General features: G+C 35.5%; 1 protein-coding gene across 10 annotated transcripts in view; it reads left to right on the top strand.

Moving 5' to 3' along the window:
- The window catches only part of MFF (mitochondrial fission factor), a 30,170-nt gene extending 7,451 nt beyond the window's left edge, over window positions 1–22,719 (top strand). For 2 of the 10 annotated variants that reach the window (XM_041766596.1, XM_041766600.1), the window contains 8 exons: window positions 4,849–4,937; window positions 7,544–7,618; window positions 8,444–8,521; window positions 12,222–12,380; window positions 15,686–15,718; window positions 17,262–17,321; window positions 20,129–20,213; window positions 21,897–22,719. In XM_041766596.1, the coding sequence (XP_041622530.1) occupies window positions 4,849–4,937; window positions 7,544–7,618; window positions 8,444–8,521; window positions 12,222–12,380; window positions 15,686–15,718; window positions 17,262–17,321; window positions 20,129–20,213; window positions 21,897–22,028 (711 nt within the window). In that variant the 3' untranslated portion in view covers window positions 22,029–22,719. The remainder of the gene's footprint in view (window positions 1–4,848; window positions 4,938–7,543; window positions 7,619–8,443; window positions 8,522–12,221; window positions 12,381–15,685; window positions 15,719–17,261; window positions 17,322–20,128; window positions 20,214–21,896) is intronic. The other 8 variants (XM_041766599.1, XM_041766601.1, XM_041766597.1 and 5 more) reach the window with 8 other exon arrangements.
- The last annotated feature ends 1,351 nt before the right edge of the window (window positions 22,720–24,070 follow it).

Here is a 24,070-nt window from a genome sequence, read left to right as displayed (position 1 = left end):
TATAATCCAAGGGAGTGCAGTTTTCTAGTACTGGGTTTAGCCTTTTCTTGGTTGGAAGTTTCTGCTGACGTAACTGAGACATTCTAGATATTCTCTTGGTGAAAAGCACTAAATGTGAGTGTTCACCTGGTGAAAAGCACTGAGGTGCTTATGGGACTGTATTTATTTAACAAACATTCTTTGAGCTTTTGTGTAAGACCTTGTATGGTGAGATAGAGTTCCTGCATGGTGGCATGAGCGTGGGAGAAACGCCCGCACACATAAAAGATACGAAGTTCTTAATTGCAAAGAATAATGAAAGGTAGGAGTACCATTATGTGAGATGAAAGGTATCACAGCATGCTTTCAGTTAAAGGTCCTGTTTCCTGGCCCTCCAGAAGTTCCCAGTGGAAGTTGCTGCTGTGGATGATAACATCTTATAGTGAGGATTCCACCAGGAGAGAAATCCTCCCTCTAATATTCTTTGAGTTTTGTTTTTCTTTTGATCTTTCTGCTCCCACTATTTTAGATACTTACTGCCTACTTGGTGAGAATAACTGGTTGAAAACAAGTCAGGCACTTTACTGAGTCATTACTTTTAAGGAAAATAGCTTACCAGGATTAGCCTTAGTGGACCTATGGGGTTTACTCCTGCAGTAGTTGGAGTACATTTAGTCAAATGTCAAAATTCCCAAAGTATATAGCACTAGAGTGAAAAACTTAGGCTGAGAATGAGACCTAATTTTGAAGGCCTACTTTGCTACTTACTAACAATGGGTAACTTACTGGACAATTTCAGGGCTCATCTCTAAAAGAAAGGTAAGAATAATGCCAAGTGCTCAAGATTATTGTGAGAACTAACTATAATAATGCATGTAGTGTGTTCAGCACATGTTCTAATTTATATTAAAAGCTTGTATGTTTACATACTATTGTTATAAAAGTTAAGATTCTATAGAGGAAGCCAAATCCTGAGTCGCAAGGGTGGGGTTTCAAAGATTAGTACCAGCTGCCTATTGAAAGGAAAGCAAAGGTGATGATCTGTGGTTCAAGTCCATGGAGGGGGTCAGCCCTCAGGACCTCTTGACTAGAGGAGAAAGGAAAAAGAACCAGAGTTCTAGTAGCTTTTAGAAGATGGCTTGAAAGAGGAGAGCAGTAAGGCTCTGAGTGCTGTATTGATTCATTCAAATGCTAGTCAGAACCTATCAAGTGAGAGTCTCTGAATCATTGACTCTGTAGTAGTCATTTTATAGCATATGCCACAGTTTCTCAGCCTTGGCACTGTTGATGTTTTGGACTGGATAATTCTTTGTTGTGGTGAAGGCTGTCCTTTTACACTATAGAATGTTTAACAGCATTCTTGATCCTTGTGTACTAGATGCCAGTGGAATCCTCCAAATCATGAAAATCAAAAATGTCTCTAATAGCTAAAAAAGGTAGAAGCAACCCCCGTGTCCACCAACTGAAGAATAGATATACCTAATGTGGCATGTCCATACTGGAATATTAGTCAGCCATAATAAGGAATGAAGTACTTACACATCGTACAACACGGATGAACCTTGAAAACTTTATGCTACATCAAAGAAGCCAGACAGAAAAGGCTATATATATATATATGTATACATATATACATATATATGATTATATATAATGATTATATATATACATAATCATTATATATATATATAATGATTCCACCTACATGAAATGTCCAGAACAGGCAAATCCTCAGACACAGAGAGCAGATTGGTGGTTGCCAGTGGATTGAGGAAAAGGGGAAGTGGGAATGGCTGCTTAATCATTATAGGATTTCCTTTTGGGGTACCTAGTTCCTACGTGGAACTAGGTAGTGGTATTAGTTAAACGTTATGAATGCATTAAATACACTGCATTGTATAATAGTTTAAATGGTGAATTTTATGGTATGTGTAGCTGGTCACAATAAAAAGAAAGGAAAAATTCTCTGCAGTCATTGCCAGATGTCCCCTTGAGGGCAAAATCACCCCAGTTGAAAACCCCTGGCCTATGACAAGAAAGGAGACTACAGGAAGGTGGCTTATGAAGAAGTCTATAGAAATTGTTGTCTAAAATGTTGTCTGTTACAAGGAATAAGTTTACATAAGATAACTACTCTTGAATTCCTCAGCTGGCTTGAAGAATCCAAGGAAACCCTTGGTAGAGGGCTTAAAGCATGAAATGGATAATCCCCTTGCAAGACAGGGTTTATAAAATCTGGAGGGTTAGCTGGTAGAGAGGAAGTCATGAGCCCTTTCAGCATACCTAATCTGTACTTGGGAGGCAGCTCTAGGACATTGCTTTGATGATTCTACCTGCAAGAAACTAATAAAGCAATGGAGCAATAAACTGATCTGTGTAGGAAACCACAAAATTACCAAATCATGACAGTTCTTAGGGTTCTTTGCATTGATTAGGCAGTATAAATGAGGAGGGAGGAATTTTAAGCCAATTGTCAGACACAGAAGCCCCTGTGACGTAACCTGCAGGAAGTTACCTGAAGCTGGGATACTTTCTCAAATTCAGGACTGAATTTTTAAATGGGTAATCAGTGCTGATTGGTTTGCAATGACTTAAAAATCTTGAATTGTCAACTAGATTTCAGTAAAGCTGGGTAAAAAAGTAATTTTTAAAAATTAAAAAAAACAACATTCAATTGAGAAAACCACCACCATGACTGAACTAAAGGGTAAAAATTTTTAAAAGAGTGTCCTTATCACTTCAGGCAGTGTCCATGCACTTCAGCATTACAGGATGCAAGTTGGTCATATTAGAAGGCATGATAAATGTATGCTTTTGTCTGAAATTACTTTTCCCTCCTAGTATGGCAGCAATATTAAGTTTAGTGTTCCTGGTAAGTTATCCTTGAATCAGATTTCAAATGGTGAGATAACAGACTTCAGATCCTCTAGTTTCCAGGCTGTGTTGAATTCATAGACAGAATCTGCCTTTTCCTGTCACTTCTGTCCTGCTTAATCTTAGTTCTCACAACACACCAGCAGGAATGGTTCTGATTTCGTAGAAAATTCACCTTGATCCTTGCAACATGGAAGAACTGTTCTCTAGGGAAAGTAAGCACAACTGTGTGGTAGGTAGGAAGGCAGGTATCAGTGGGATTCTCACAAATCAACCTAGTATTCTCTGAATCAAGTGTACTGGATTGTAGAGGTGTTAAGTTACATACAACTTAACAATATGAATAGTTATATATGCATATATCACTTATAGATGTATAATATGTATGCATATATAACTATATTAAATTATATGTAACTTAATACACGTGTGTATGTGTGTGTGTGTGTGTGTGTATATATATATATAGCTTTAAGGTCATTTTTATTTTTGGTTTAACTGTAAAGAGTTCTTGCAGTGGGCTCCAAAGTGACTCCTTTTCTGTTTTTAGAAATGTTATTTTCTTTTGTTCATAACCCATAACCAAATCTAAACTATACTCTGAAATTATATGCTGCATAATGTGGTTTTAAATTTTGTTGTCATGAAGTCCGGATTTATTCTCCACTGAAGGTGCTTGTAACTCGATGATCTACTCAAGTTTTTTAAAAAATCATCACTAAATACCGTTGTTTTTTTAATTTTTAAAAATTTTGTTATTGTAGTTCAATTTGCCAGCATATAGCACAACACCCAGCGCTCATCCCACCAAGTGTTTTTTTTTTTTAAATCTTTAAATTTCAAGTCCCTTGGTTAACATACCAATTGTCCTTTACAGTAATGTTTACTTTTTTTGTCTTGAAACCATGAAGTTGCCATGGCTGTTTCTAGTTAAAAGCAAAAAAACAGAAACCACCTAAACAAACAGGAAAGTTAGTGATTACCATTGTTCTATTGCTCTGTAATAAACCACCTTAAGTGTCTTAAAAAGAAAAAACTAACATTTCATTTTGATCATGGACATGGATTCTGTGTGTAAAGGCTTTGCAGCAGGCATAATGGGGAAAGCTTTTTTTTTTGTTTTACAGTATCTGGGTCTAAGGTAGGGATGACTCTACAGCTTGAGTCTACAATCATCTGACAGCTTCCTCACATGTCTGTGATGCTGGCTGTTGTCTGGGGACCTCAGCTATGGTTGGTTGTTGGTAGGTGCACCTACACATGACCTTTCCATGTGACTCGTGGGCATCTTCACATCATGATGCCGTTGTTCCAAACATGAACAGTTTAGGGAAGAGAGGCAGAAGGCTTATTGTTGTTTATGACCTAGTCTCAGAAGTCACATTGCATCATCTCTACAGCAGTCACCAGCCCACCCAATTTCAAAAGAAGAGAACATAAATCCTATCTTTTAATGGAGAAGGTCAGTGACACATTCTGTAAGAGCATGTGGGATGGGAGATTGTGGCTATTTCTGGAATGCCAAAACCTTTAAGCCAGTACCAAGTCTTTTTTGGTCTAGTTTTCAAATATCTAACCGAATATGAATTTGTTTTAACCCCAGAAGCCTGGAACATTTGTTTATAATATAAATACATCCCATTTCCCATGATATACATACCTTAAAAAAGTGTGGTAAATTGTTCTTAGCTAATATAAATGTATTATATAAATTTCAATAAATAAAAATATAATTGTACCAAGTAAGATTGATATTTAAATAGAAACCAGAAATAATTCTTTTAACAAGGTAAAGAAGCTTTTGTAAATTTATGTGCATCATAATAAGTAGGGTTTTTTTTAACCTGTCTTTAATACTCATGCCTGGCAGCAATTCTTGGTTATGTTCTTTGTAAATTTTCTGAATAGCCTTGGATTAAGGTTTTTTTGATACTAAGTAGCTACTAGGCTACTAAGAATATTTTCTATTCCTCTCCCTTTCTTTGTGCCTCACAGATCCGTGCAGTTGGCAGGCTAAAAAGAGAGCGCTCTATGAGTGAAAATGCTGTTCGCCAAAACGGACAGCTGGTCAGAGCTGACTCCATGTGAGTAGAACCACTGAGCAATGTATCTCCTTCATAAGTTTTCTCCGTATATTCTCCATCTTTTTCTAAATAATTATATTTTTTTTAACTCCCAAATATTAAAAAAAAAAGAAGTACGTGTTTTGTGCCTAACAACCAGACAAAAAAGTAAATAATTTGCTTTTGTTTGAAGTCTGTTTTACATTTACATCAATTTTACATTTTTGTAGTTATTTTTATAGCCTTAAAATATGTTGTGAGAACTTTCCAGTAGCATTATCCTCTCGTATGTATATGACAGGATTCTAGGAGTATGATTTCCTTATTTTGGGAATTACTTATCAAGTATACTTAAGAGAGTTTGATAAATATAAGTGCTCAGTCCTGTGCAGCCTTCAGAAATGTTTATATTAGCATGTAGGTTGAAAAGGAAAACATAAAAAAAAAAAAAAGAAAAAGAAAAGGAAAACATTTTAAGCAAATGTCTTTATTTTTAAGTTACTCATTTTGTCATAAAATTGTGAACTAGCCCTTCCAGCTCCGCTTCTAATGAACCATGGTAAACAATGTAACATAGGCGAGTGGAATTGTTTTACTTTCTTGGATTATTGTTTAGCTCTCTGCCTACTGAGTCATTATTAGATCCATTCATTTGCCAAAAATATACGTATGTTGTTTAAAGGGCTGTTTGTGTAAACTTTTCTTTTAAATTTGGGTATATTATCATACTCTGATCTTAGAGCTACCCCACTATAAGAAGTTTTAGATCAGGCCGGTGTTTTTTGGTTTTTTTTTTTTTTTTTTAAACTAATGGGTTTTTACAGATAAAATATCCCTTTTAAATCTGTTCAGAATTTTAAGTCTCAAATCCATTGGTGATTGTGGCTTTTTTTAAATAGATGATTTGGATTGTTTATGTAAAATAGTATATCTTCCTCATTACATTTTTGGTCACTCTTCATGAATCACACATCATGAACCATATTTGATGCCAAGCATCATGTTAGCTTCTCTGGAAACCACAACTCTCTGAGTTTGAAAACCTAGATAAAAGCAAAACACTTACATGTATATACAAATAAATAGAACACAGTACAATGTACCATCTGTGTTAAACCATATCAAGTTCTAGTTTGGACCAGACTGAAGAATATAGGGATACAGGTGGGGCTTTGATAGGATTAGGCTGTCTCTTGTGGTAGATGCAGAGGAGGACTGTAACTGCTCTGATTTCTTGGAAAATCTTGAAATGTTTCCTAAAGTAGTTACAGTTATTCTGAAGGGGTATATAGGAAGATAGTTAATGAAAATGAATATATACCTCCTTCAGGAAATACTTGAAAAGTTCAACTATTAAAATGAAATTTTTTATGGTAATTATGTTTCCCTGAAGATACCTTGTTGGCAGTGATGATGTCAGCTGGTCTGTGAAATTCATTTTTCTAGGATATTTTCAGATACATTATACAAACGGTAAAAAGATTACACAGTTGATGGCTAAGGTAGCTCCTTGATATTTAGTATCAGAAGTGATTAAGAGTGATTAAGCATAAAACACCTAAGGATTTTTGCTATTTTCCGTTTGTAATATTTTTCAAGGCAGCAAAGGTTTCTAATATGCTTTTCTGTTAAATGAAGGTGTTGCTTAATATTTAGGTCTCTTTGAAATTTGAAATTTCACAATAGTGAGATAAACAGGACTGTTTTAGTATAGCATCATTCTTATTCTTTTTCTCACAAAGTAAGTAACTATTGATAGCTGAATTTAGTTGGAGAGAAAGGAAACAGCTTTACTAGGTTTGAAAACCAGCCTAGGGAGGTATGATTTAGAGTAGATGATTAGTTCATAGGCATTTTGCAGTTACCAATAACTTAAGCTCCTTATAACAGAGAAGATTAACAGAGTTAACTAATGTTTGCTTTCTCTTTCTGTTTAAGTTGCCTTACTGGCACTTTCTAGATGTTTAATAAACCTGAAAATCTCATGTTTTAATTTTAGGTGGTAAAAATAAAATGCGTATTTAACTATACATTTCACAGTACAATTCTTATATTATCGTTCTTACATTAATCATACTTTTTTGTTATGGTAGTTAATGTATCTTACTGTGTCATGGTAAGATACTTAACCATCTTTTCATTAATAATGTAACCTTGCTTTTTCTTCCTCTACCGTTATTAATTTTAAAATGTATAATTGGATTCATCTGTAAGACTCTACCTATATTAACTTTAGGAATCTTATAGAATGAACATTATTAGATATTTAGTGTTGGTAATGTAGTAAGGAAGATAAAATAACTATATTTAACTTCTACTAAAGTAATTATTAAGCTTTTGCTGTCTTTACCTATTTTAGTCTCTTCTTTGTAATGTAGAATTATGTGTCATTGTGCATGAACACTTGCCTGCCTCCATTTTCTTCCTTGGCTTTAGGAGTAAAAGTACATATAGACATAAGAGCAGGAACACTGGCCTTTGTTTTCTTAATTATTTTCAAGAGATAGTAGGATTGATTATTGCCAGCTATTGACACAAAAATGACTTCTGATCAGTAGACTTGTATCTAGCTTTTTCTTTCTGTTATAAAAGCTGAATATGTAAAAGAAGCATAATTATTATTTAAGGTGGCACAGATCAGATTCTGCCCCAAGAAATAAAATTTCAAGGTTCCAGGCATCGTTTTCTGCACCGGAGTACACGTAAGATTTTATCTGCTCTGCTTTTCACAACTAGGAGTTGTTTAAATTTTATAGGCTTTTGTTATACTAATATTTCACCAAGTAATTATCATCGTATAATACCCTAGTGCTCTTACTGTTTGGCTTTTCAGTACCTGGGTTTTAGGACTTCTCAAATTGTCGTCATGCACTTTGTTGAGAATAAAAAAAAAAAAAAAAGACAACTGGGCCAATTAAGGAAATGATGTATGATTTGGAGTGTAACGGTGAAAGTAAAATGGAATAATTTGCACAAAAAAAAACCCAAGCATCTTTTCTTATTTTATTTTGCTTTGGTTGGCATATTAGTTCTCTGTAGATTCAACTTAACCAGGTTTGGTGATCCCAGTCCTTCTTTTATTTTAGTACACTGTCTTTGCTTGCCCTGTTTTTATACAGAAGGAGAATGGGGTCAAAGTGTGATTTGTCATTTAAAGTTTTTTTTTTTCCATAGATTAAAATAATGCTTAGAAGAATGTTTTGAGATCATTTAAACCCACTCTTTCTGTAAATGTGACAGAAGGTGGGGGAGTGACCTTCGTCTCGTGGGAATATTTTAGTGTGCAGTATAGGAATTCAACAGCCAATGCGGTTCTTAAGCCACAGAAGTTACTGTGATAGCTGATGGTTTTTCTCTTATTCTAGTTCTTTTATTATGCTTCTGGGAACCAGGAATATTGCCTTAGACAGTGGCAACAAGTTAAATTTTTCTCTTTTTAAAATTTCAAGAGAAGTGGTGCAAAATTTGTGTTTCCATTAAATTTTTCTCCCCCTTTTCACAATTTCACTTTTACTGTTTTTTGGAAGAGGTTGGAGCCTCACCAAAGAGATTATACCCTCACAGTTTGAGAAACATTGTTCCTGGGAAAACTCATGGGGAAAGAGGTACTTTACTTTGGACTGCTCTTTTAATAATGAGTTATGCCAAATTTTCATTTAAATTTTAGTTCTGACATTGGCTAGTGTTGTTTACTTAACATTCGTGCAGTAAGATTTCATATAGGCATGAAATAAATCCATTACTGATGAAATGATATGTAAACATTAGTGCTTTCTTCAAAATTCCTAATCTTTTGTAAAAGAAAAAGTTGAGACTTTGCTGTTTTATATACTGTGATGTATTTATTATCAAAGTACATTTCTGTTAAATTACTAATACAACATTTGCTTAAATAATCCAAGTGCCTTGGCAATATGTTTACTTTCTTGCTTTTCATAATAGTTCACTTGTCAAAAGAAAGTCAGTACACCTTGGTTGGCTGGATGAGTGGACAGAGATGAAAATCCTAAAAGCACTGTTTCCCTCCATAGCTGATGCCCATGGTGGACATTCCAGCTAGCATCAGGCTGATTGTTAAAATGGGCTTACTATTTTTTGTTCTTAAATTTGTTTATTTGTGTTAAAAAAAAAAAAAAAGCTTGCAAGACCACTTGAAACTTTAAAAAAGAAGAAATTTGCTGAAATATTTATTGTTTCTATTTAGGGTAATTTTGGTCACTTACAGTTTAATCATTTGGTTCAACTGTGGATGGAAATAACATTAAAAATGAAGGGCGTTTAATCTGTACATATACTGCCCAAAATGGTCAACAGTTTAAAAATAGTTCCTATTCTGTTTTTGGTGCTCATATTACCATATAAATACTGAAGTTAAATTTCTTACTGATCTTTGGAATTTTAATTTCTTTTGAGAAACAACCAGAAATCCAAATATGCTCTTGATGTTGGTCTTTGATGGAATAAATATTTTTACTAGTTTTTTTTTTTTACTAGTATTGATAAAGACTTAATTTTATCTTTTATCTTTCTACATAAATATTTTTTGTTTAAGTTACAGTTGAGGATCATGTAATTTTTTTTCATTTATCATATTCCAATTTTCATGATGATGCATTAGAGTCTTAGAATCAGCAGAGATCTTATAGACTGTTTTCGCATTCAACCTTCTGTGCATTCTCTCCTAAGAATTCTTTGCAGTTATTCTGAGATTAGTTTATGCTTGACTACTTTATAAATGACCACCTAATTTCCTGTGTATAAACAGGAAGTACTTGTACTTTTCGAACTTTTTTTTTTTTTTAATTTTATTTATTTACCTATGAGAGACACAGAGAGAGAGAGAGAGAGAGAGAGGCAGAGACATAGGCAGAGGAAGAAGCAGGCTCCCTGTAGGGAGCCCGATGTGGGCTCTGGGATCATGCCCTGAGCCAAAGTCAGACGCTCATCCACTGAGCCACTCAGGCATCCCGTACTTTTAGAACTTTAAATAACTAGTTCCTATTACTTGTTTCTGACAAAATTATTTCTCTCAGATGAAGTAATAACCCTTTTGTAATTTTTAGTGGACAAAATCCATGAAACTTTTGTCGTGAATTTGTGTTTAGTTTACTGACATTGTTGCTCTAAGATTAGAATTCTAATATTATTACAGACTTTAATATATTAGTGTGTAGCTAATGTATTTACTGATGTCGAATGATATGCAAAGTGTTCAATGTAAGCCCCAAAATGGAAAGACAAAAATTTTAATCGTATCAAAATATTGTACTAGGCTTTTACAACCTAAGTATATTTAGCCAAGTTTGTTGGCAGCTCTATCAAGAGAGTCTAAGTTGGATTGTTTGTTTATAGTGATGTAGAACCGGCCTTCTCATTCCTGCTTCTGGTGATACTTTTTTTTTTTTTTTTTTTTTAAGATTTTATTTATTTATTCATGATAGACAGAGAGAGAGAGAGAGGCAGAGACACAGGCAGAGGGAGAAGCAGGCTCCATGCAGGGAGCCTGACGTGGGACTCGATCCCGGGACTTCAGGATCGCGCCCCGGGCCAAAGGCAGGCACTAAACCTCTGAGCCACCCAGGGATCCCCCTGGTGATACTTTTCTAACATGAATTCAATCTGCTTTCTCACAAAGAGCAAGAACTTCAAGTTTTCCCTATACTCCCTAAAGAGAAGGCCGAGGACAAAGCTAGTACCTAGAGTTTGTATTCTAGAGAATAATGATTTTTTTTTTCTCCTCTTGGATGCTCAGTATAGTTTTGGCCAAATATCATGATAAGGTGGCTTGTGTATATTCCAGAATCTCTGGACATACATCGAGGTTATCATCCATGAGCCTAACTGAAAATCTGCATTTATCTTGGTAGCATTAGACCAGATTCCTTGGTGAATCATCCCTGATAAACTAGTTTCTCAATATGCCGAATATGGCTTAGGTCTTTCTCTTCTAAATAGTCTTTGGGAAAAAAATGGCTTTCTTATTTATAATACTTCTCACTTTGGATCATCAAGACATTCAAAGTTATTCACAAAATTGTGGATTTTGTTTTTAATGTTCTGGGGACTCTGGGAATAATAATATTAGATGTCAGCTGCTCTTTAAGAAATTATCCCCCTTACGTTGTGGTTTCCAAACAAAATGCATTTTAAGTAAGAAAAGATTACATAAGTCAAAATAAAATATTTTTCTCTTTTCAGTTGTTCACTGTCTGCTCCACTTTCATTCTTTTGGATGAAGGTTTAGCCTAAGAGATTTTGCCCTGATGCTGAGAAAAAAAGTGTTTTGCTCACATCCCAGGGTTATAGTCCTTTTGTTACAACAAAACCTGTTAATGTAACAAACCAGGTGGCCAAGTCCTGGTATCACTTAAATACCTCACACAACTAACGGATCAGGCCCTAACATTAAACTGCTCTCTGAAAATACACCAAGCTCAAAAGTTTGTTAGAACTGTAAAATTGCTTCATTCAAATATGTTCAGCTTTTACGAAGCATTGGCAGTGGAGCCAAAGAAATTGTGACTCTTGGCTTACGCATTAAGAATGATTAAGATTACTGTCCCCAAGAAGCCCAGATATGGTTGTTTACCATGCATCTGGATAATTTAAGAACTGTCTTGCCTCTGTTCACTCTCTGCACAGAATTAAGAGTAGCTTTATGTTTTAGTCATTTAGCTAGAGAACATATGCTTTAATATAATTAAGCTACCAACATGCTTTTGTTATGGCTTTCTGAAGCTTTAATTCATTTTTATTTAATTTCTGCATCATAAACTCAGCTTGCTATTGTCTTTGCGAAATATTTGAAATGGCATTTTTCATGGACTTATTTTGATTCATGCGTTTGAACTCTGACACCTATAAGCCAGAACTCTCCGTCTTAACCTTCTCACCACCACCCTTAAGTCACAGTGCAGTGTTGGTCATTAGACGTTTGATTTACTGGATTGGAATACATACATGGAGTAAGGAATGCCGCTTCTCCAAAGCTTGGGGTTGAACCCACTGCTTGCTGTAGTCCTCTTCCTGCTCCAAAGTTGTTTTTTCATATTCAGTTTGTTTAATTTGATGTGTGAGGCTACACAGTCACAGATGTTGCATTGTTGTTGGTTTTTTAAAACGACTTAATGTGTTTATTAACTTGTTTGGTTTGACTGTTTTCTTAGGGGAGGGTGAAGGGTGGGTAAAGGGACAAGAAAACTAAGATAATTCTTAAAATACTAAGTGGGGAAACTGCTCAGCTGAAGTTTTATGAAAATCTGACTTGAGTGTTTTTCTCTTCATTTGCTGTGCTTATGTAAACAGTGTGACACCGTCGCCACAACAGGTTCGGGTCTGTCCTCCCCAAATGTTACCTGAAGATGGAGCTAATCTTTCCTCTGCTCGAGGCATTTTGTCGCTTATCCAGTCTTCCACTCGTAGGGCTTACCAGCAGATCTTGGATGTGCTGGATGAAAATCGCAGGTGATTGGCCATCGGTGATTCTTGCTAGCTGTAATGCATATTTTTTTGGCTCCTTGTTAGTGGACTGTGGTGTCTTCCTTTTGTGTTTGCACCTTTGTCTCTTTCCAAGATGCAGTGGTTTAAAACAAATTGCTTTGCTTTCTTTTAATTTGAAATTATTGTCCAAAATTCACATTTCACAAGATTCTGTTAGCTTCTCTTCAGTCAGGGAGAGTATTCAATTAATAACTATATACAGGATGAATAATGATTTTTTTCCAGGGCTTTGTTGACCTGTTCTAAGTACTTGACTCCATTGGAATATGAGGAGGCATGCTTTTGGTTTGAGTGTAGGATGTTGGACTGAAGCATACTGATTTTCTTTAGTAAGTCTTTTGATTTAATCGTTGATGATACTAATATGGTTGGGTTAATGAAGCAAATCTGAGAAGACAGTATCAGTCAAGCTGCCAAGGACGTTTTTTTACTTTCCCTTTAGGTATGGATTTCTAGGCCTGTACTAAAAACCCCAAGTGCTGTTATCTTTTTGATAATACTGATATTTTTCAGTATTGGTAACTTATCTCACTTTAGAACATCCTCACGTAAAATCAATAGTAGTTCACTTAGACTTGCTCATACAAATTCTTTTTTTGCCATTATTTCAGATATTTTTTTGCCCTTGCTTCTTTACTACATAGTATTTTTAAAAGATAAAATTTGGGCATAATGTGGGAAAGGTATGGGCATTCTCATTTCAACTCCAAACATTTTATCTAGTGACTCTGTGAGTCAGTGTTTGAATTTCCTTGGTCATTGTAGTAGACTGTTAACTTTTGAAGAATTCCCAGTAAATTAAGCCGGCCTTTCCAATAAACCTTGATTCTTACCTTAGAAATTGAAATGTCTGTGGCTCACTCTGAACAAACTTTTTGTTGAGTGCTTTTGATCCTCATATAAGCCTCAGAGGTTTTATTGTACTTCATGAGTACTTGTCCATACCATGGACTCGTGTTTCTAACCTGCCCAGGCTTAATGCAGTGGTATATCCATTTGAACTCTAGAACTTAAAGCTGCACCAGAAGGAGCTTAAAATAGAAAGCTTATAGCACAGAAAAATTATATATACATCTGTGTATTTGTGTATTCATGTATATGTATGCATGTGTGTATACTTATACATATGCATGCCCCTCCCTAAGGATTTAGACGACTGTCGTATAGTATTTGCATCCTGTAAGAAGCACCATGGTTCAGAAGACATGGATTCAGGGGCCAGACAGATTCGTCATGACCCCACTCAATAGCTAGCTGCATGATGGCCTTGGACAAATTGCTTAGCTTCTCTAGGCCTCATTTTCTTCATCTATAAAAAAAGAGGTGGGGGGTAATAATAGTATTGCCTAGTTTTCTAGTTCTTGTGAAGACTGTTCCCTTCCACTGTCATTTTTATTTAAGATATAGGTAATAATGGCCTCCATCAAATTCCTTATATTGTGTTATGGCAGATGCTTCAACATATATTGAATTTAAAGTACCTTGCATTTAAAAACTAGTATTCCCAAAAGCCTATTTTCTCCTCCCTCCTTAAGATAAATTTATTCTTCACCAGGTGTCCCCTTTCACTTTTTAATTAGGCCCATTAGAAGAGACCAGATTATTAGGTCAAATTATGTCATATCAAATGCTATTACAGTGAAAATATCTGAATAAGAAAGATACTTATAAATTGTTTATGGATTAAATAATTGCAGCTTGACAAAGCTGTCCTTCTCCATAAGAGATTTTGCTTCAAGTTCAAAAATACAAAATCAGAAATCTTACTAATGTCAAATTTACTCTGTATTCTTTTATTATGAAAAACTGTTTTGAGCCCTAAATAAAGTCTTATTTATTTATTTTTTAATTATCATGAATTGATAGCTTTAAAATTCATTTTCTGAAAAGGAATTATCTTTTGTTCACTTAAGTGAGATTTTTAAAATTCATAAAGTAATTGTATTAATATTTCTTTGCTCTTGGACACACACAATTGTTACCTTTGGAGCCTAGAGGGTTACTTGTCTTACTGGATGCTTTCATTATTGAAAGGGTTCCTTTTTTTTTTTTTTTTTGTGATTATATTTAAATGCTTTATCTAAATGTTGAACAAGACTTAATTAGAATTGCAAGTACCAAATCAGTTTTATTTCTATCAGAGAGCTGTCTGGCATGACTTTGCAGATATAAGAATTAGGAATGTGAAATTTGGATAATGTTCTACTTGCATGATTATTAAAATAATACTGCTTCTAAAGTTTTAAGTGCTTTTATGTTCCTTGCTCTGTACAACATTTTTTCTTTTATTACTCTTGGCATTTATGCTAATGCGATATCCTATCTTAGGTCTTCTGCCCTCACTTTAGGGTACAGTTAAATTAAGCTAGAACTATCTGGCAGAAAGAAAGAAAAAAATCTTCCTGCCTGCCTTATTATCATTAAAAACTGCAGATTCACAGTGCTTCACGGAAGAACAATTTTTAGTTGACACTTTAAGGAACACTGTGGAAAGGTTTATGTACTATATTTTTGTTTTCTCATCTACTGAGATCTTATTGATCTAAAACCAAGCTCCATACGGAGACAAAGCTAAATCCTTGGTACACCTTAGAAAAGTTTATTTACACAGGTCAGTGCTGTGCATTTGGAAAATTGTGATGTATCAAAATTTAAATGCTGTTACGCTGTTATGATTTAGTCCTTGGCTGGTCAGGATATGCCCATGTCTCCTGACATCTGCTGGAGCTCCATATCTTATTCTCCAACGCAAAATACTAACATTAAAAAAAGAAACTTAATTCTCATGTAAGAACATTATTTAAATATCAACAGATTAGTCATGCTTAGCATGCTTAAGCTTTATTTTTAGAAGGGGCTTGATTATTTTTATACAGTTTTTCTTGAGCAGATTATATTGGCTTTGAGTGAGTAGAATATGAAACCATTGTATGAATAATTAATATTTTTGCAAGTATGCATATAAATATATTACTGTTTATTTACCATAGCAGTGTCCATTTTTTTCAGTGAAAAAGCCCACACTTTATTAAGTCAGAGCACTTATTTACTCAAAAATGTCAATATACAAGTTAATGCTAGAACGTTGAAACCCTTGAATCTCTTTCCCTTTTGCTGCTTTAAAAACATTATTGTCAAACATATTATCAAATTTTAAAAATATTTTTAATGTATTAAATCATACTTATGGTAGAAAGTGGTACTTGAAGTTTCTGACTTTGCCAAATACCTGTCTAATTTACTTTTATATTATATGTGTCAATTGCCAGTGTGAGAAGACAAAATGAAATACGTTGTGAAAGGTAACTGTATTATTTTCTGGCTCTGCATTATAAAAGGGAAATCTCTGTGGTGGAATATTTTGAGTATGGTAGATACTTTTGAACATACCAGTATGAGTTTTTTAGTAAGAGTTTTGGGTAGCACACGGCAGGGGCTTCATTTAGTTCACCATTTTTGTTTTAGTGTAATGTAAGATTGTAGTGAAGTATATTTTCCTAAGGCCACAGAGTAAGTATATGAGTAGGATGGGACAATTTAAAAGCCTGTTTCAAACATATGTGATTTCTCACTGTTCTTTAGTCATCACGATAGAAGTCTAACATGTCTTCCCCAAAAGTCTCTGAATCTCTTATCCTCTGGGCTCCAGAAATTTAAGCACCAATAATGCCTTTAGGAAATGTACAAGCTAAACATTAAAATTTTCTTGTATAAATAAACTAGACAAAATAGTGATTTGTATTGTAGCCAAAATTCTACAGCTGTACCAACTTAGAGAAAAAACGAATTTGTTTAGTATTAAATGTTTACTATAATTAAGTATTGCCTTAATACTTAAGTTCAGGCAAAACCTCATCAGTACTTAGAGAATGAGACATTTAAAATAGAACATAATAATTCTTAAAATCCTTATACGGACTCTATCACTCAGCCTCCTTTCTCTGGTAAATATTGCTGACTACTTTTTGGGGAATTGACCAGCAACCACAGAGAGCTTTTGTTTTCTGATTGTTAAAAAAATGAAGTTAATTGAAAAGGTTATTGCCACCTAGTTAGAGAACTATCCTCTAGAAGCAAAGTATGCACTGAAACATGAAAATCCCCACAAAGTTTTCCAGTGTACGTTAGTCTTCATTCCCAGCAGCCCTGTATGTCACTCCTGGTTGTCTCAAGAGGAGACTCATATATTTGATTGACCTATAATGTGCCATAGCATATCCCCCAAAGCTTGTCCTCCGATCACCTCAGCTCCAGAACCTACGCTTGCAGTTTGCTCTTGAGAGCTGAGGTTTGAATGAGGCACAGCTCCATTAAGAGCTCAGGCATGAATGAAATGAATGAGGTGGGTGGGAAGGAATTGGGGGAAATGGGAGTTACTTTGAAATGTTTAGTTTCCAAGACAGAGCTGCTGTTATCAGATGAGCAACCATGATCATGCAGGTGCTACTGACCGGTCGTTGACATGCTTCTAAAGTTGCTGGTGATTTTCTTTTTCCAGCTAGAAAAGAGAAATTAAACTTTTTAAACTGGGCTGTCCTCTATCTTGAATTTCATGAATTAAAATACAGGCACCAAAGAAAATTTTTTTATGTCTGTGCTATCTTGTCACACAAGAGAGATTCCTTTTGTTTTTTTAACCTATGGTGAAACCTTAAATTTATGAAAATCAAAATAGAGGCCATGTGATAACAAAGATTTTTAAAGTATTTGAAAGCTATTATATTGTATTGAAACATACAATATAATCCTATTTGACCTTTCTTTTGTCTTGTTTTTGCTTTTATTTTATTACTTCTCTGTTTCCTGATTCTGTCTTGTGCCTTCTTCCGCAAAAACCTGCCTTAGACCTGTGTTGCGTGGTGGGTCTGCTGCCGCCACTTCTAATCCTCATCATGACAACGTCAGGTAAATTTTGAGACTTTGTAATTACCAGGGTAAATAGTTGACTGAATTTGTATTTTGCAGGATAAAATGCATGTAGTAGCCATGCCTTTATATTATGGCGGGAACTTCCGCAGTTTTCCTGAGTACATCCTGCAAAATTTTTTCTCTGAGAACAGTGAGTTAGATCAGTCATGACATCTGTCTACTACAATCTGAAGAAAAATGCTTGACAGTTACGGTATCGTAGAACATCTGAGATATTTTATTTAAATATAGTTTTGGTGACTTATAGAGAATCACACTGAAACACAAAAAGTCATCTTCTGTCTTTTATGTGCATCGTTTTAATTGTTGCTCGGGGGTCTACCATTTCCTTTTTAGTTGTTAATTGTCTGTAGTGTCACTTATGTGTAGAGAAACCTATGTGTAAAGCATCGCCTTAAATTGGGGGAAATTAGGATTCACAATCTAGAAAGTTCAACGTTTAGAAAAGGAATTTAGTTTGAAGGGTTTTTGTCACCTGTTAATTTAAGCTTTTCCCTCTTTTATTTTTACCCTTAGCTCTTTCAGACATGCTTCTCAGCCTGAATAATTATTTCTTCCCATCATGGGCAAGGACAGATAGAATGGCACATAGGAATACTTAAGGTTCTAAGGTGCCAAAATCCCCATTTTCCTTCTTCTGGGGAAAAGAAAATTGTTTGGTATTCACAGATACCATTACTGTCATTCTTTTCAGAGCTGATTTTATCTTAAGCAGAAATGTACAATCTGTTGCAGGAGATTTAAAACTGCATTATTTCTATGATGAGAAGATTATGGCATATTGATTTTTAGGCAAGAGAAGAAGGAAACATCAGTTTCTTAACACTGAATTCAGGTTAGAGGAACTGAAACGTGTGTCCTTAGTGGCACCTTACCCTGGCCGACTGGTTTCTTTCACAGTATTAATTCAATCCATTATAAGTTTACCCTTGCATAGTTCCCCAAAGGTGGAACTTAAGTTTATGATCCTTTTCTCTTTCTGTGAAAGAACACTCAGTCCTTGATCTGACTTAGCATTTCTAACATTTTTTTTAGTTCTGATAAATACAGCTTTTAGTTTAAAACACACCTTAAAGTAATGATGTTTTCTGTTGTAAATTGAGTTATAGGTAAAGCCTATCGCCATATCCTTAGATTTCTTTGCAGACAAAGATTTCCTTTACAGATATTTAACACCTTACTTAATTCAAGACTTAAACTGAGCAATCCCTGTCACTTACACTTCCTTCTCTGTTCAGCTGAGATCCCTTTACCTTTGAAGCCACTGCTTCCTGTCCTGCCCCCACCCCGCCCAGTTTTATCTCTCACTGGTAATCTTGGGGAAGTAGAAAAGTTTTATTTTGAAGATCAAGTATAGAGAAAAGGAATCTTCAACCCTTATTTTCTCCTCTAATTTTTAATAATTCTGTCTTAATGTGTAAACGAATAAGTAACTCAGAAAGGTATAAACCCATAATCCCAGCATCTGCTCACTTAATTTACCTCACTGATGCAGTCCTAAGTATTAGAGGATATTTACTCTTATGGTGAAGAAAGGGCGGTTAAATGAGAAAGTAAGTTCATTTTGCCATAAAAGGAACATTTAGAGATTGTTCTAGATTATCTAGAGTCCACGCACACTGTCAGTCCTTGAAACTGCAACACAAGTTGTTATCCTCGGTGTTTAGAATGATGACCCTGGCTGGGAACACATTGGAAGATTATGAAATAGGAAATTCTGTTCTACATATTTTATTAAATTTTCAACAGCATATGAAACAAAAGGATTTTCTGCATAGACTTGTCCTTAACATCTCTGGATGAAAGCTATAATTCTCTTCATACCCCTTTGTGTGGTAATGTGCATTTTGTAATGGGGACTTGCTTGAAAGATCAGAATATATGATCCATGTGTCAACTCTCTGTGGATCACAAAAGAGTTACTTTTTAATTCAATTTATTTATATTCTGCTCATTCAGGAAAGTTACCATGCCATAGTACTGAAATAACCGTACAGGATTAAAATAATGAGGATATAAACATGTGAGGTGAATCATATGGCATGTAAATTATATCTCAGTTAAGCCGTTAATTAAAATAAGCTTAAGAAGTGGAAATCCAGGCAAAGGGGAAGAACATCATTTGTGTGTATTTGTTTCTCAGAGGTTTTTGATCATGCGCTTAAAAATCAGTGCTCTTTCAGCAGTAACTGTCAATGCAAAAGTAATTGTGACTGTGCCTTCTCTGGAGTTGTTGTTAGTGGATTTCCAGTATTATTTTATACACAGCCTCTTAGTGATTATCATTGAGCCAGTTCTGGATCTGAATGTAGTGACAAGATGTCCTCAAGTGATTTTATCATTGCTTCTGTGGGAGACACAGTAAAGATAGGTAATTAGAAATAAGGAAAGAGTAGATGTGGCAAGAGAAGAGGCAGTAAGAAGACCAGAGAAATAAAAAGGTCTGTCTTGTTTTTTTAGCTAGAATTAGTTTCCTTTGTGTTCCCTGCCAGTGGGTCTCAGCAGGGACTCCTGTGGAACTACATGCACACGTTAAGTGTGTAGAAAAGTTATGCATTGTTATATCCTGGAGTGGCAGCTCTTATTGCTCAAAATACTTTTGCTTTTTCTTCTGCTTTCCTTTGTTAGTGCCAGTTCAGATGGTAAAATATTTTAGTTACTCACATTGTGAAATAATCAGCCTTTTGAACAGTTCTTTGAGCGTTGCCCCACACGTGACATGACTTGCCAGATACTTAGTTCTATTCTAATATTAAATTGTATTTTTATTTCTTATCTGCTAGGCATGGCATTTCGCATATAGATACAACAATTGAAGGAACTTCAGATGACATGACTGTTGTAGATGCAGCTTCATTAAGACGACAGGTATTTAATGTAACAAACAGGATGTGATCCTAAATTCTATTCAGACAGTATTTTAAATGATAATTTGTAACATTCTATCATTTTTCTCTCCTGTGGAAGCCATGAATTGAAATATTTTGTCAAGCTGTTTAATGCACCATAATAGACTTTTCCTTTTTTTTTTTTTTTTTGACTTTTCCATTTTTAAAAAAAAGATTTATTTATTTTATTTAGAGAGCAAGTGAGCATGAGCAAACACAGGGAAGGGTAGGGGGAGAGAGAAACTTTAGCAGATTGCTCTCTGAGCTTGGAGCCTGACATAGGGCTTGATCTCACAATCCTAAGATCATGACCTAAGCTGAAACCAAGAGGCAGAGGGAGAAGCAGACTCCCTGCTGAGCAGGGAACTTGGGATCATGACTTGAGCGGAAGGCAGGTGCTTAACTAGCTGAGCCACCCAGGTGCCCTGGAAATACTACTTTTTAAAAATTTTTATTTTTATTTATTTATTTATTCATGAGAGACACAGAGAGAGAGAGGCAGAGAGACACAGACAGAAGAGCAGGCTCCATGCAGGGAGCCTGACATGGGACTTGATCCCAGGTCTCCAGGATCACACCCTAGACTGAAGGTGGCGCTAAACCACTGAGCCACGTGGGCTGCCCGAAATATTACTTTTGTATATGGAGTCACACTTATTAAAACAAATGGATGCTATAAGTTCTTAGGTATTTTCATATATTTATTTGCACCTTGCCTTTGAAGAAGAGGAGTTTCTTTGGCATTTGTCGTTGAATTCACCAGTACACCAACAACCTTGCCTTTTTGAGAGTGTATTAAGAGCTTCCAAGTTTTAACAACATCCATTCAGTCCTTAGCTTAGAGGGTAAATGAGTAGAGGACAAAGATACAGTCATTATAAACAAGTCACACACATTCTGTGAGAATTTAAAAATAGTAGAAAGCCAGCTGGGAAACTATGAGTTTCTGAGACCAGTAACGAAAACGGAGTCCTGAGAAGATTCTACAGAATTCCCATTTGTGACCCTGGCAGCGTTGCAAGCCACTGCTTCTGCAGCTGTCTTTGCTCCGTTGCCAAGGTAGATACTCAGCAACCTGCAGTCCGTTTTGTCTAGTCTAAGCGTGAGGAACTCATGGGCCACCTGGCTTCAAGACAAAATGTAACCCACTCTCAGAGTGAAATATTCAAAAGTTGGTGTTGATGCTTCTCAGATAAGCCCAGATAAAAATATTTTAATGATGCAAAATCAATGCCAATGTTTTTCTTTGGCAGCAAAATGGATTGTTTAGTGTAAGAACCCTGTATCCCATGGGACCAAATAAGCTTATAGAAAGGAGCAGGAGCCCTCCTTGTCCTTTCTGCTCTGCTAGGCCTGCCTGAATGTGTACTTGGTCTTCTCTGTCTGAATAGCATGCAGTATGCAATAGTTTCCTTACCTCACATTTAATCAAGGAAGGAAAATGCATTTTATCTGACTCAGAAATTTGGAGAAAGAAAAAGGAGAAGATGATTTCAGTGAATTTAAACTATCATGGGTAATACTTTTTCTACATGTAGTTTATTTTGTCCCAAATGAAACTTTCCATGTTTATGAGAATTTTTCTGAAAAAATCCTGCTGCTTTATAAGAACCTAATTGTTCCTTGCATTAAAGTTCGTCTTTTGTTGTTGTTTTTCACTTAGATAATCAAACTAAATAGACGTCTACAGCTTCTAGAAGAGGAGAACAAAGAGCGTGCTAAAAGAGAAATGGTCATGTATTCAATTACTGTAGCATTCTGGCTGCTTAATAGCTGGCTCTGGTTTCGCCGCTAGAGGTAACCTCAGCTCTCAAAAATATTGTCTCAACAGCTGGAAATATAAAGAATTTGCAAACTTCTTTGTTTCTGTCTTTGCATTGTATGCCGTTTTATAGTCCATGCCCTGAACATGTATTTCTTCCAGAAAGGAGGGGGGAGGACTGATAACTCTCACTCAGCTGTAGTCACTTTTAAGCAGTTCTGCAGTAACAAACACCTACTTAAAATTCTCCCTTTGCATGTTTTGTAAATAGGCTCTAGTTTGTTTTTTCATTGCCTCATCAGCCCGCACAATTAATTCTCTGAATGGGAGGGAGAGTGCTTAGCAAATGGATTTAGAAAAGTATCTGTAGAAGAAAAATAATACTTTATTTTGTCCTGTTTCTCAAGCACTGTTAGATCGAACAGTTTTGTTAATAGACACTTTTGCATCCACGTTTCAACATTAACACTTCTGAAGTCATGGTCTGGTGTCAGATTTGATAAAGTCGAGGCACTTCATGTTTTACAATCACCTTCGTTAAAATAATTCCTAAGATTTCCAGCAGTTTATCTAATATGTGTGTAAAATGTGCGTTCTTATTTTTATTTTAGTTTTGCAGATGGTTTTCTATAAAGTACGTTTTTACTAAGTCCCTGTGTGAATGATTTAAAAAAACTACAGAATAAGGTACAAATGTAGTGTATTTAATAAACTGTCAACTAAAGCAATGTTTGTCGAAAAATTTTATTTCCTCATATTGTGCTGTGAGCTATATTCCATATCATATTACCATTAATGGACCCTAGTCTTCCTGGCTCTGGAGGAGGTAACGCAATTAATGACTTGGCTGGTAGCAAGAACCTGCTGTGTTTCCTTTCCGATCTCCATCCTGGCAGCAGGAGGCGCTGGTGGCATTGCAGGTGGTTTTCTGAGTCCTAGTATCTATCAAGTGGTTCAGGTGAAAACTTGAATTGTGTGTGCTTTTTGCATTTTAGTATTTAGCTGAGATACTAAATCTCATGAGCTTTAAGTGCACCCATGAACCAATTCCTGGGAGGCTTTAGCTCTCAGAATATTCCACTCTATCAGAAACAGATAGAATTTTAGTTAGATATAGTATTCGCCACACATCTTCGATATCTTTCTCCTGAAGCTGTCAGTTTCAAGAAACGCAGTTGAGAATTCCTCAGATAGAGTAGATTTAATGTTTCTGTTCTTGCTTCTCCCCTAGCCTTCCAAAATAAAATACTTGGAGAAGGGATTCTTCTCTTTGCTTCCTAGAGTTTATGATGAGTTTGATGATAATTAATTATTTTTTGCCCATGAAAATCTTCTGGCTTTTATAACAGCCCAATGATATGATTATATTAAATCTAGCTATATACAGGATATATATATATATATACACACACACATATATACATATATATATCAGGATAATTTCTGAGTGATCCAATTGAATCCACAAAAATGATACAAACGATGGATAAAATTAGTACTACTTCTGGGCAGGCATGAAAAAGATTCTGCTAGGGCCAAAAATGAAATGAAAGCAGACATTCTAGGAGATAAGCAAATACAAAAGCTGTCTTTCTCCCTGTTAATTTTTACCAAACCCTGGAGAGCTTTCTCCCTCAGTGGCTGTGCAGGGGGCGGGAGCATACAGCCTCATGTCTTAGGCAAGGCAGGAACTCTGACAGGAGATTCCTTTGTGAAGCTGGGACCTCAAGACTTTTCCCTCAGTGAACAGGTGGACAGGAAATCAACGTACCACCCAAAAGGGGATAATAGAGAAACATGTCTTTGCCTTGTCACGGACCTAAAAAATAGAAAAGCTTGAGTCTCTCAATCCAAAGCCAAGCTCTGTTATGCCAGCCTCCCTCGCCTGGAAATTATTCATCACTGTAACAAAGTAGTTTTGGACTTGAGAGGAACAAATTCATTCCTGCTCAGGATGGTCAGGAAATACTTGTAGATATTTGAGCTGAACCTTGAAATACATGTGCATATATGTATATGTGTGTGTGTGTGTGTGTGTATGTGTGTGATTTCAAAAATCAGAAAATGAAAAGATT

This window comes from Vulpes lagopus, chromosome 8, assembly GCF_018345385.1.
Source record: "Vulpes lagopus strain Blue_001 chromosome 8, ASM1834538v1, whole genome shotgun sequence".
Taxonomy (NCBI): domain Eukaryota; kingdom Metazoa; phylum Chordata; class Mammalia; order Carnivora; family Canidae; genus Vulpes; species Vulpes lagopus.
The sequence above is the reverse complement of the archived record's forward strand: the minus strand, read 5'-3'. Positions and strand labels throughout refer to the sequence as shown.